This window comes from Orcinus orca, chromosome 20 (genome assembly GCF_937001465.1).
Source record: "Orcinus orca chromosome 20, mOrcOrc1.1, whole genome shotgun sequence".
Taxonomy (NCBI): Eukaryota; Metazoa; Chordata; class Mammalia; order Artiodactyla; family Delphinidae; genus Orcinus; species Orcinus orca.
The window spans coordinates 17,339,232-17,353,670 of NC_064578.1; the positions used below are offsets into that span (position 1 = coordinate 17,339,232).

The following is a 14,439-nucleotide window of genomic DNA, read 5'->3' on the forward strand; positions in this document are numbered from 1 at the left end:
TCAGTAACCTCCAAGATTCCCAAAAACCCTACATACATACTGGCCTAGATATTTTAGAGCAGACCATGAGATAAATTTTAATTTCATATACCCAAAACATTGTCATGCAAATGAACACATGCCCCAAACCTGAAAGAAATCGCCTACAGGCAAGTAAAACTTCTAATAAAAAGTTTTAGATAAATCCTATTAATATACTACTACACTTCTTTGAGACCCCGTTGTTAACAATCTGGGACATTTCTCCTTGAATAGAATGAGTCAGGCTAGCTAAAACATGTTACGGTCAATCTTTGAGAAATACAGCAAGTGTTTTACAGATTTGGAAGGCTGGGATGGTAATGACGGTTGTGTGTGCATCTCACTTACAACGTTGCCTTTTTTTTTTTTTTTTACAACATTGCCTTTTTAAAGCTTTTTTTAAAAAAACTAATTAATTAATTAATTTATTTTTGGCTGTGTTGGGTCTTTGTTGCTGCACGCGGGCTTTTCTCTAGTTGTGGCGAGCGGGGACTACTCTTCATTGCAGTGCAGAGGCTTCTCATTGCAGTGGCTTCTCTTGTTGTGGAGCATGGGCTATGCACACGGGCTCAGTAGTTGTGGTATGCAGGCTCTAGAGCACAGGCTCAGTAGTTGTGGCGCAGGGGCTTAGTTGCTCCATGGCATGTGGGGTCTTCCTGGACCAGGGCTCGAACCCGTGTCCCCTGCATTGGCAGGCGGGTTCTCAACCACTGTGCCACCAGGGAAGCCCAACGTTGCCTTTTTAAATATTCCACTACAGTAGCCAAGAAATAATTGAATTCTATCAAGAAAATTCCACGGTCTTTTATGCTTTCTTTATCCACACATATACCAATGATTTATGGAACAAAAAAATGTAGACTTAGTATTTAAAAAAAAAAAGCGGAGGTAATCTGAAAGGCTTACATGAAAGCGAAACGGAGTAATATATGTATTGTGATGTTTAATCTATAACCACATTAAATCGGTTAGTTCATATAAATGGAATCTCTAGATTTCAAAGTTTTTAGCCTCTTTTACAACCAAAAGCACTGGTGTGTGCTAACTACAGTGAGCCTCAGACAACGCAGTAAGCAAGAGAGAGAAGAAAGAGAGGGGGAGAGAGAGGCCAGACGAATCAAGACCATAATATACTGAAACTGTAATAGTTCGTAATAAGCAAAAATTTTAAAATATACATGGTTTCCTTCCTTCCTTCCTCCCTGCCTCCCTCCCTCCCTCTCTTTCTTTTAACTAAGTACCTCAACCCCTGTTTTAAGAGCAATCTAGGAAAGAAAAGAGAAGGAAGCTTATCCTCTTTAGAATACGAAGAGCCAAATAAATGCCAAAGTGACTCCACTTTTAATCAGCTATAAATGAAAGTTTTTTAAGGCACTGCTCTTGTAGCCAAGTGTCTTGGCCAAGTTTGGAAAGAAGCCAAATAAGTTATTTTTAATTTAACAAAATTAAGAAGAAAAGGGTTCTATTAACACAAAACCTTCCTTTATCTTCACCCTTCCATTCTCTCCGTGTACAGCTCCCCCGTTCTCATTTCCACTCCAGAGCTCTGTGCTGCATCTAACAGATGCTTAGGTGAAATTCCTACAGTTTATGATTGACTTTAATTTACCCCTGTGGGTGTTCAGGCATATCTTGGCTGGTTATGTTCTTGCCCACATTTTAATTTACATGCAAGATTGGTCAGGAGAAGTGACTGCTCTCCATCTTTGGTATGTATAGTAGTAATTGCAATACTATATGATTTTAGTTATAAGAGAGCAGTTCAAATCCAGAATTCTACCAAAAGCCTTACCAAGTGATTAATATGCATGCTTCTTTATTCTCCAATGAGTCTGGAATCCAATTCCAAACAACCAGATTGCTTTAAGTCTACTCTGATTTTAGTCCAAAATTAACAGAAATTAACTGTTTAAATACAGTGGTTCCTAAAGTTCAAGATTCATTAAGCCTTTAATTCCGTCATAAAATAAATAAGTAAATAAATATATTTATATACATACGAATACTAAACATGGACTTTGTAGAACAAGAGGAAATATTTCATAATATTTGAGTAACCTTTTTATTAAAGCTGATTATAACTGAAATTATGTCTAATATCCTCAATCAGTTTCCTCACCTGTGAACTGAAAGGCTCAAATCAGATGAACCTGAATTCTAAAGTCATATTCAATTAACTCAACACAATTTTCCGACCCAAGGGCATTTTAGCAAAACCTACAAGAGCAGACTTTTAAAGATTAGAGAGAAGTTAATACCATTCTCCCACATCCAAGAAGGAAGACTGAAGGAGCACAACCACACAGAGATGTTTCTATGTTTCAGCACGTACATAAAGGTGTGTTCTTCCAGATACTCTTCCGAGACAGTGTGCCGTGAGTACCAACCCTCTCTGATGTGGTTAAAAGAATGACAAAGAAATGTCATAATTGGCAAACATATGGGAAGGGATTTGGGGGTTAGTGGGGGGTGATTTCACTATGAACCCTGTTTATGAAAAAAACATGGGAGGAGAACACATGCTTAAGGAATGGTGTACTTTGTCACCAGAACATAAACGTAGGAAGCAATGTGCCAAAATTATAGTTCTGATGCATTCAAACATATAGACAGAGAGTTACGTGTATCTTCAGCCTAAACAGTTTATACTTAGACTTTCAGAGGTTTAAATAAAAGGGAAATATAAGGTATATAAGAAGCTTATGTTTTAATTCCTAAATTGAATGTTAGCCATTCCAAGAGGATTCCAAGTACTTAAAATTGGAAAAGTGGATTTTAAACCATAGGACACCTTCAGCAAATTCAATGAGTATTTGGGTGGTCTGGTAGTTTTTGCAGCTTTTTATTTAGAATAATTTGGTTTCTACGTGGCCAGAAACTTATGAAAAACAACTTGGGAACTTTGGGCTTCAAACACTACTGCAAAGGACTTTCCCCCCATAATACAATGGACTGTGTAACATTAGCTAACACTACATAAATTTTAGTTTTAGGTTCATCATACAACCTAAAAAGTCTGAGTTTTGAAAGTATATGATTTCAATATTTTCATGGCCATGTGGTGTGGATCTTGAGGACAGCCTTCGCATGACGCTCTAATGTACTAAAATTGCTTTCTAGATGAGAATACAGTTTAACAATTACTGTCTTGTAAAGCATAAATCCCTAGAGTCAGCCCAGTCATATAAGTAATATTTCCCTGTACATAAGGGCAAATTCAAAGATGAAAAACACCTGCTAAAACAAATTTCTATACGACTCTCTCAAGAACCCATTATAAGATACATAAGACATCACTGAAGAAAAAAAATTAAAACACTCAGACACTAATTTCTACTGGGACCTAAGAAGTGAAAAACTTGTTATAACATTGGAGGGCTGACTTGCAAAAGATGTTACCTTGTCCTTCTGACATCTTGCTTTGCCAAAACTACACATCATTTCTCAATAAAGCATTACAAGAAGACACTAAGCCTTCAGATTCCTCAGAAAGGGTATTTTGTCTTTCAAGAGTGATCCTGCCATTACATTCTATGCTTTATTTCAAAAGATTACATTACAAAATACAAATGTTAGGGGAAAAAAAAACAGGCAACAATGAAACCATCATACAAAATTCTTTGGTAAATAGTAAGCACTACTCATCTAAAGGGCATCTGCATACCCATTTTAAACGTTAATAAATTAGGTTGTAGATATGATAGGAATATTTAACAATTCTTAAAAGGAAATTTTTAGTATGATGCAACCAACTAACTACATTACATAACTATAAAGCATGCATTCTTTTTAGTTTCCCTCCCACAAAAGAGAAGGTAAACTGAATGTTATATATGTATAATACTTTACGTACGTGTAATAGAAAACTGTATAACAAAAGTCTGTAGCATCTGGGAGAAAAAAATGTATCTGCCTTTAAATGCAAGTTATAAATTATAAAGTTGCAAGTTATAAATGCAAGTTATAAATCTAACATAGATGGAGTTTACTAAATTTCAAAAGTTAAATTTTTTAAGTTAAAAAATGAAGTTTAAGAAACATGTTAAGGGACTTCCCTGGTGGCGCAGTGGTTAAGAATCCGCCTGCCAATGCAGGGGACGTGGGTTCGACCCCTGGTCCGGGAAGATCCCACATGCCACGTAGCAACTAAGCCCGTGTGCCACAACTACTGAGCCTGCGCTCTAGAGCCCATGAGCCACAACTACTGAGCCTGTGTGCCACAACTGCTGAAGCCTGCATGCCTAGAGCCCGTGCTTCTCAACGAGAAGCCACCGCAATGAAGAGTAGCCCCTGTTTGCCACAACTACAGAAAGCCCATGTGCAGCAACGAAGACCCAACGCAACCAAAAAAACAAACAAACAAACAAACAAAACCATGTTAAGCCTTTATAGAGACAATCTTACTTCCTTAAAAAAAAGAAACAGATCAAATCCTGTTATAGCAAATGTCATCTCATCAAAGCTTTTGTCTATGGAATACTAAGTATTAAAGAGAATGAGAGAGATCTTTATAAATGGATAAGGAACAATCACTAAGATAAAATTTTTTAGAAAGAAGGGGCAGAATAGCACCTATGAGATTTTTAAAGCAAGGGATGGTTGGTCTGTCTACTGATCAATCAGTCTATCTATCCATCCATCCAACTATTTATATTTATGTATGCACAGAATCTCTTTGGAAGAGTAAACAAGAAAATGGTAGCTGGTTACCTCAGGAGAAGGGGAACTGGGAGACAGAGTTGGCGATGGCAGTCATTTTTGTTTTGTTTTTTTTGTTTGTTTTGGTTTTTTTTTTGTTTTTTTTTGTTTTTTTTTGCATTACCCGGGCCTCTCACTGTTGTGGCCTCTGCCGCTGCGGAGCACAGGCTCCGGACGCGCAGGCTCCGCGGCCATGGCTCACGGGCCCAGCCGCTCTGCAGCATGTGGGATCCTCCCGGACCGGGGCATGAACCCGTGTCCCCTGCATCGGCAGGCGGACTCTCAACCACTGCGCCACCAGGGAAGCCCGATGGCAGTCATTTTTATAGTACACTTTTTTGTACTATTTGAATTTTTAACCATGTACACCACAAACTACCCATTCAAAAAAGTTAAATGGAAAAATGGTCAGGTTATTGGGTCTATGCACCGTAATGAGATTTGACCAGTGAAGCAGTTGAACTGTCACCTAGATAATATCTGTTGAATAAATGAATGAAATGGTGCCATTTTTTTTAGTCAGGTTAGCATTTGTATGTTCCTTATCTCCTGAACTGAAGGTAGACTGAGTGATAAAAATGTTAACCAAGAAGTAAACCCATAATCCAAAGAGAGACCTCATGGACCACAAATGTGTCTAGGTTACTTTAGCACAGTAGGCAGGCAGGCAAACTGGCACAGAAAACACTGTTTCTAAGGTGAGTTTCCATAACTCAAAGCAGACCAGAAAAGTGTTAAGTATGAATGGAAGGCTGATGGCTCTCAGCATGGGGACTAATCCAGCCAGGAAGAGATTTAGAGACAAAAAGGTTTTTTAATTCTAGTTAGTTATCTTTGACTGAAGCAGGTAAGAAAAAGATCTGTTGCCAGATCTGTAGTTTTTAAGCTTTTAAGTTTTAGTATTGTAACAAACATTTCAGGGTCTTGAACCCCAGGCATTATCAATCTAACAAGGAAACAAGGTGACCATCAATTATTTATTTACTCATGTCATAGCAAAAGCAGTATGAAAGGTAGTTTCCAAAATACTGGGAAAGTTTCTGATTTACACTCTGAATAGCATGTTTTGGGTGCTTTTTTTAAAAAAGTTTTTTTGAGGGGGTAGAGAGGTAGTTTCAGGCAGGGAAGAGACATGGAGCTTGGAGCTGTGGAGGGAGGAGAGAAGCAGAAAAATAAAGGAAGAATGAAAATGAAAACTCTGTCTCATAAGGCAGAAGACATTAGGCATTAAAAAAAAATCACTTCCTCACAGAGGTTCTGAAACCTTAACCGAAAGAAAGGAAAGTATTAATGAAATGAACTTTACATGTACTTCTTCATGGTGAATGTAAAAAAAAATTGAGGGCTTCCCTGGTGGTGCAGTGGTTGAGAGTCCCCCTGCCGATGCAGGGGACGCGGGTTCGTGCCCCGGTCAGGGAAGATCCCACATGCCGCAGAGCGGCTGGGCCCGTGAGCCATGGCCGCTGAGCCTGTGCGTCCGGAGCCTGTGCTCCGCAACGGGAGAGGCCACAACAGTGAGAGGTCCGCGTACCGCAAAAAAAAAAAAAAAAAAAAAATTGAGAAAAGAGACACCTGCAGCCTAGACACAGAAGTGCCTCTTTAAAACCCATGTAAGAAATAAATGTGGAGGATCAAGAATTTGTTCCTGGAACTAAAATCAGGCTGGACTATAGCTCTATGACAACCTATGTAGGTGGTCTTGGATCTGCCTGAAGTACAGCAGTGTGACTGGAAACACTCAATAATCAAACTCTCTATTTAATGGAGACTATTCTTTGGGTATAGCAGACATGATAAAAACAGCCTTGAAAACACTGCCTTTAAGCACTCTTTAAGCCAGGCTGGGGCCAAACTACATTTGGAGACTTCTGAATTTTTAGAGAATTTCACCAAATCTCACCAGCTAAAAGGATTTCTTTTTCTTTATTTCTTACAAAAAGTCCAAGGCTCAACAGTTTTAATTTATCTGAGACATCTCTAGTTAATTCTTTGGCCTATATATAGAAGGCAGACAGTGCTTTCCACAGAAGAGAACTAAAGTTCCCTAAGTTTTTAAATGAAAAGATGGGCATGTCATTCAGCACAGTCTCGTGCTTGGCTATCTGGGTTACGTTAAGTGCAAATTCCCACCTCCAGAGATCATGAATCAGTAGTAGTAATGGCAGCCCAGGAAATATGCACATTTCAGAAAACATGCCAAGAGATTACAATACAGGTGGTACAAGGAATAGAATTTGAAAAACACTGCTCTCCATTCCTAAGAATGGTCTTAACTACATACTATACTACCAAGGAAGAAAAATAGCAACAAGAAGCAATTTGTAGACTTCTAGACATTATAACTCCCCCACAATTTTATTTGTCTTAAATATAATGGGTGTTCTCACAGTGCTGTGCAGAAGTGGGTTATGCCTCCTGGATACAAGGTGCATCTCTTGTACAAATGGGAACATCCCTCGAATCAAATGTTGACCTCTGAAAGCAATGGTTTCTGGACATGTTCAATATACCAAACAAGCCATGCTTAGTTCAAATTTTACCTTAATTACACAAGTGAAGATTCAAGAATGGATAGTACATGTGTTAGGAGGGGAGGACAAACAAACCAACAGTGCTCACAAAGCATTTAAGGAACTATTTCATGCCCCCTTCATAAACAATTCAACAGTTCAGAGTAGCAGAGTGCAGCAAGACGGAAGCGTTAATTTACACAAGCACTCTGGATGGCAGAGCAACAGGTGGCAGATACCATCAAGCAATCTCTTGAACTGAAAGAATTCTTGTGTATAGGCCAACTTTAACTGCTGTGTCATATGAGTTCAGTAATACCAGCTCAATGAGGAAAGGGAAGCAAGAAGCTAGGAGGAAAAAAGGAAGGAGCATTGCCTCCATGATGTTCTGGGTGACAACTAACTGCTGTCCCTTTAAATTAGAGGGTAGGGGAAGTCAAGGAAAATAGCGAGAAAAAAGTGGGGGAATAAGGGAGATGAACCATCCAGCTTGTGGGAAGCAAAAAGGCTTTCATATTTTCTTCCTGGTACATTATGCAGTACACATTAAGGTTTTCAAATATTTAATCTTTTGTTTTTGTGGTATCACTGTGTGAATGGGAAGGGTGTGTAGGCCTATTTGAGCCTACACCATAGGGGAATAGGGACAGAAAGGCCTGTTCCAGTCAATTACTCAATTGTTCCAGTCTACAACTCATTCTAAGACTTGCAAGAGTAAACCGACCTTCCAATTCTTTTTCCAACACAGAAGCAATTATTATCATCTATACTATTAAATGTAAGAATAAGAAATACTTTTCTACAACTGAACCTATAAACTAATTTCTTTCAAAGCAATATGGGGCATGGCTTTAGAGTTTCAGTTTTTTAGAAAAGCGAATAGAAGCATGAACAAAATGTTCCTACTGTTCAAGACTCAGCTATTCTTTTTTCCTGAGATGGTACTGAGTCCAAATTCCTGAAAAACAGGATTTTTGTTTGGGGGAAAAGTAAACACTTCTCTTGTTACAATACATTTTAAAAAGAAAAAGCAATTTTATTTGAGTAAATAGAAATATAAACACTTGAAAGACACAAGAGAAATAGAGGACTTCTTACCTTGCCATCACTTCTAGGTTTAAGGTCATTCTGTTTAAAGAGGAAAACAAATAATATTTTAAGACACATCTAAACGAACTCTCATTACCTGCTTATTTCTAACTTTGGAACATGAGACTACACTCTGGTAGTAATTCCCTGGGAGATGCCAGGGTCTACAGAAGGGTACTGCCCACTCCCCCACCCCTGCACCCCTGACTCTGAGCGCATCAGGGTCCCTTGTTAGAATGGTATGGTTTTAAAAGTCCATAGTTACCACTTTTAGCAATGAATTTGCAAGACCAAACTACTATTTTAGGTAGAGATATTAACTGCATTACAAAAAAATCAATCAAAAATAATCCCACCTCCAAAATCAGTTCCTTTTCATAGACACTATATGTGTTGATTTACAGACAAGAAGCTCTATCTTAGCACAGTAAGGCTAGATGATTTTGGAGAAAATTTAGCCTAATGGCTGGGTTGAACGAATTTCCATTTTAGTAACTCATTCCCTCATCATGATCTGTGGCTGTTGGATAGCTTCCTCTCTCTACAAGCACTCCTAGAGCTTAGCTAATTCTTACCGGATGCACATCACCAATATAGTACTGTTTGAGCATTTCTCTGGCATCAGAGGAGTGGCCTACATCTTCAAAACTTTCAGTTGCATCTCCACCAGCTTGTTCCAGCAGAACCTCTTCTCCGCCAGGATGCTACAAGGAAAAGATATTTACTGAAGAGAGGGCTGTCTGAAAAGCTAACTAATGTAAGCTACTTCCTCCTCGCCTCTCCTCTTTTCCCCTTTCTCCCTTTAATGGCAGCAATGGGACGAATCAGCACTGCATACCCCATGACAGGATGCAATGGGGAGAACACACGGAACTCCTGTGTCTTTTGGCCAAAAATGCATAATGTGGGTTTAACTGTGAGGAAACCTAGGAAAATCGCAAATTGAGAGAGATTCTATGAAACGACAAGCTGTGACCTCCAAAAATATCAAGGTTAGGAAAGCCAAAGAAAGAATATTATTCTATTCCTGCAACTTTTCTGTAAGTTTGAAATGGTTTCAAACTTTAAAGCTAAATAAATAAATAATACCAACATAATTGCCTCTATACCTAGAAAGTAGATTCTATCTATAACTTACATGCTATATACCTTGGATAAGTTATTAAGAAATTGAGATGTCTTTGTTTCCTTATTTGTAAAATGGAGACAATATGAGTACCTATCTTTACTATTGTGAGTACTATATGAGATAAGGATAGGAAATACTCTGTACTCAACAAGAGAAAGGTATAGTTAGTATAATGTGCTACCATCTATCATTTTAAAAAGCAGATACACATATGCATGCATATGCATAAAATCTCTCCGGAAACATTTAAGGGAACCTGGTGGCTGGGAGACAGGTGCAAGGAAGACTTTTCACTGTACACCCTACCGAAATTGGTTTCGCAAGTACAGTATTACCTACTCAGAAAATAATTTTTTAAAAATTGCATTTAGCACAGTCCCTGACTTAAACACTCAATAAACATTTACTTACAACTAGCAAGTTTAGAATTTACACTATTAGACATATATAGATTTATATTTTTGGAATATCAAGTAATGCTTTTAAGTAGTTACTTTTTATAACAACCTTTTAAGCAGGAATAATATTATCATCCCTATTTTAAAGATGAATTCAACAGAAGCACAAAAACTCTAAGTGTAACCTCCCAGTCAGTCACTTGCCTCTGAGCTCTGTGAGGATAAGGAAACTTCTATTTTTGGCTCCTAAAAGGTCTCCACCCAGTGATGGGTCTCCCACCCCAGCATTAAGCATGCTGTTTTGAAGCAAGAGTTAGACAGCTGCCACTCATCTGTTGTTACATCTGAACCCTCTCAGCCCTGGTAAGCTATTATTTTTGGAACTGCGTCCCAACTTGCTCTATGTACCTAAACTATGGACGACATCTTTTCCTTATGACACATCCCAACTATTATGCTGCCTTTTCAGAGTAAAAGGATAACAAAATGTCTTAGTGGTTTGAGATATTCCAGAGAATGGCTGAGTTTATGACTCCCTACATAGCTCTTTCTACAACTACAAAGTATTTTCATTTTCACCAATCTCCCATCATAAAGAAATAAATAAGCAACTCTTTTATACTTTTTTTTCCTACTGTATGGGGGAAAAAAGAGTAAGGAATCAACTACAGCTTTATAACAGAAATAAGTACAGTTAGTTAACATTTTGGTACATACAACTGTTTTTCCTGTCCATTCAATCATTTCAATTATTATGCTTCAATTTTTATTGAGTACTTACAATTTAATGTACTAGGCAGTGATGAAAGGTTTTGTGTCTTCATAAAAATGAGTTCATATGGTATATACTGTTTTATAGCCTGCTTTTTATTTTTCATAGAGGCCAAGGAGGGTCAGAGTGGTCAAAAAAAAGGGTTCAGTAAAATAACTCTCACTCCAAAATGTGGTCTTAATACAGATGGTTTAGAGCAAGCAAAAATATTTCAGGGAACCCTTCGTTACTGTTTTAGAACTCTATAAACTTCAGACATTATTTAAAATCAAATAGCACCAGAGGCAATGCACTAGGCCTGAGGCCACAGCAGAGCCCAGGCCAGCCCTGAGCCAAGATAATGCCCAGGCTGCAGGACAGGAGAAGTCCCTGAGGAGAATCCCGAGAGGAGCCCCAGTGCCCCAGGGAGAAGCCCCGTGACCCTGGTCGGACTGGCTCTCAGTGGGCTGCTCAACTCCAACATGAGCCTGGGTGGTCCAACCCATCTTTATCATCACCTGGGGGTGTGATCCACCACTAGGTGTCTATCCTACTGCAGAGTGACAAGAAGCTCAACCAGGAGCAAATATCTGAAATTAATTAATTAATTCAAAGCACAGTCCTCAGGGAAAATGGAAATTATATTCCCAAACAGTCCTTGACATAAAAATATTACTTCAACAACCCAGAGGATGGAGTTTTCAAAAAAAAAAAAAAAAGGAAAATAATACCACCTTCTCCTACAACTGATCCCACGATGCTCACAGATGTGATGAAAGAGAATGTCACAAATGTCCTCACTGTGATTCTTATTGGTGGATGGATCAACATGACATTCTTAGGCTTTATCACAAAGTGCTATTTCCAATGACCCTATGTAAGCTTACGCTACAGAAAGGAATCGAACTACCCATTATTAATAGCTGCATCCTGGTACTTCTGCTGTGTATTTGGGCTTCAGAGCATTCACTCTCCAAATGTGGGATAAATGCCAATGACCAATCAGGAATGATGGAGACACAGATGACTGCAGCAGCCATGGCCATGCCCACCACAGATACCAAGAAAGCTTTCAAGACAAAGTGAAAAGTTTTGGAGCTAACAGATCACCAGAGGGCACCAGGTGATGCAAAGAGGAGCACATGGCCAAACGCCTCCACTTGGAAGGCATATTCAAAAATAAATTACGGACCTCTTTTTTTGTGTGTGTGTGCGGTACGCGGGCCTCTCACTGTTGTGGCCTCTCCCGTTGCAGAGCACAGGCTCCGGACGCGCAGGCTCAGCGGCCATGGCTCACAGGCCCAGCCGCTCCGCGGCACGTGGGATCTTCCTGCACCGGGGCACGAACCCGCGTCCCCTGCATCGGCAGGCGGACTCTCAACCACTGTGCCACCAGGGAAGCCCTAAAGACCTCTTTTTGAAGGTCAACCAGGGATTAGCTGTTGGGAACTTGGAGTAGTCCTTAACCTTTTAACTTTTGTTTGCACTGGAGACTCACAGAATAAAAAGGAAAATGCATGAACTGGTGCGTATGCAACAAGGATCATTCTTGTCTGACCCAGGTTCTTTTTTATGTTTGAAACTAGAAGAAATGAGGCCTGTGTGCTGGGTGACTTATAAGGAAAGAGCTATCTTTTAAATGTTTTTAAATTTCCTTCTGGTGCCTGTAGAAATGAAAGGCAGAGAAGGGGGGAAACTCAAGCTAGTGATAATATATAAAAACTTAGCAAATCAACCTTTGGAAGAAACATTGCCAATTATAACTAATTATCATGTGCAATCAGCCTGACTTCTAGACCACAGTAAACTCCCGTTTTCTTGGGATCCGAATACCCTGTATTTTTATGCTTAACTTATGTGCTAGTATTTTTATAACTTCCTTTAAAAAACTAATAATTTTCATTACTGAAAATTTAGAAACTATGTATGAGCAAAAGAAGTCTCTGTATTGTTCATTTTGAGCCTACAGAATGACATAAAGAGCAAATGTGTCAAAACTTTATTCAAATAAACTCTTTTTCAGAGTGAATACTCAGGACCAGGACAGACTTAGCAAACCTTCTATATCTCTTAATACTGTCCAGGGAAAGCTGATGACCCTGATATACTGCTGGATTCTCAAGTGCCTTCAGGATGACCAAAGATAGGTTAAATATGGGAGATTCTTGATCTGGATCTCAGAATATATCAAATCCACCAGGGGAAAAAAAAGAAATCAATGGTTCTGTACTGTATGTAACCACTCAGTTGAACTAAAGACCCAGTTATTCTGGATATGAGAGTTTACATATTGTTATAAGAAGGAAGATAGAGCAATTGCTGGCAGATACAAAGATAACGGTTGCCCAGGGATAATTCTGTCTGAATTAAATGTCCTAGGGAAGTGGCAGTGTGCCATTCTATACCAACAGTTAAATGTAATTTGCATGTTGAGTACTGTAATCAAAACTGGGGAAATCAGAATAATATCTGTGGATTGTATCAGTATCAATATCTTGAGTTGTTTTGTACAACTACAGTTGTGCAAAATTTTACCAGTACAAGGAAATGGGTAAAAAGTACAAAGGATCTCTCTATTATTTCTTTTATAACTGCATATGAATCTTGTTATCTCAATAAAAATTTCATTCTAAAAAAATAAAATCAATTCCCTAAGTATATACTAGAGAAATGTGTATACATATATGAACTTATACACACACACAAGTGATCATAGCATCATTATTCATTATGACCCTAAACCTGAAACAACCCAATATCCATAAGGAGAATATGAATAAACTGAGGTATAATCATACAATAGAATCCTAATCAGCTATGAAAAAGAATGAGGCACTGCAATATGCACAAAAGAATATAATATATTGAACCAAAGATGCCAGACACAAAACAATATATACTGTGACACTCATTTGTAAAAAGTTCAAAACGAGGGATTTCCCTGGTGGTCCAGTGGTTAAGACTCCGAGCTCCCAATGCAGCGAGCACAGGTTCAATCCCTGGTTGGAACTAAGATCCTGCATGCCACACGGTGCTGCCAAAAAAAAAAGAAAGAAAAGAAAAGAAAGGAAAAGGGCAAAATGAATCTATAGTGTTAAAGTCAAGAGAGCTAGTACCTCTGGGAATGAGGAAGGAGGCAGTGATTGGGAGGGTCTACAAGGAGAAGTTCCAGGATGTTATAATGTCCTAGATGGTGGTTATCCAAATGTGGTCACTTACTAGAGTGACACCATATGGCTAAATCTTAGGAATATATACATAGTGGGAAAATAAGTTCCAAAATACCACAGACACAACTGCCTTTGCGTATACTCTAGGTATAGTCAAATGATCTTTGACAAGGGTGCCAGGACCACTCAACAGGGAAAGGACAGTCGCTTCAACAAATAGTACTGGGAAAACTGACTATTCACATGCAAAAGAGTGAAGATGGACCCTTAACTTACATCGCATACAAAAATGAACTCTTAATGGATTAAAGACCTAAACATAAGACCCAAAACTATAAAATTAGGGGAAAATCTTTTATGACATTGGACTTAGTGATACTTTCTTGGATATGACATCAAAAGCAAAAGCAACAAAAGCAAAAGTTGACAAATGGGATTATATCAAACTTAAAAAGTTTTATACATCAAAGGACACAATCAACAGTGAAAAGACAACCAACAGAACAAAAGATATGTAAATCATAAGGGGTTAATATCCAGAGTATACGAAGAACTCCTAAAATTCAACAACAAATCAAATAACCTGATTATACAATGGGCAGAAGAGTTGAATAGACATTTCTCTGAAGATGACACACAAATGACCAACAAGCATATGAAGAGATGCTCAACA

The 14,439-nt window shown here is 38.5% G+C and overlaps 2 protein-coding genes and 1 pseudogene across 5 annotated transcripts in view; 1 reads left to right on the forward strand and 2 right to left on the reverse strand.

The window, feature by feature from the left end:
• The window catches only part of LOC101269716 (cytochrome b5 type B), a 32,443-nt gene that overhangs the window by 7,984 nt on the left and 10,020 nt on the right, over nt 1-14,439 (reverse strand). Inside the window, exons 2-3 of the mRNA XM_004273212.4 lie at nt 8,894-9,022; nt 8,328-8,357 (exon numbers count right to left, since the gene is read on the reverse strand). Coding sequence (XP_004273260.2) covers nt 8,328-8,357; nt 8,894-9,022 — 159 coding nt within the window. The remainder of the gene's footprint in view (nt 1-8,327; nt 8,358-8,893; nt 9,023-14,439) is intronic.
• NIP7 (nucleolar pre-rRNA processing protein NIP7) overlaps nt 8,894-14,439 on the reverse strand; it is an 83,329-nt gene continuing 77,783 nt past the window's right edge. For all 4 annotated transcript variants that reach the window (XR_004485045.2, XR_004485044.2, XR_007474521.1 and 1 more), the window contains one exon: nt 8,894-9,022. The gene's annotated coding sequence lies outside the window, so the exon portion shown is untranslated. The remainder of the gene's footprint in view (nt 9,023-14,439) is intronic.
• Nucleotides 9,530-11,792, forward strand: LOC117202638 (ER membrane protein complex subunit 3-like; annotated as a pseudogene).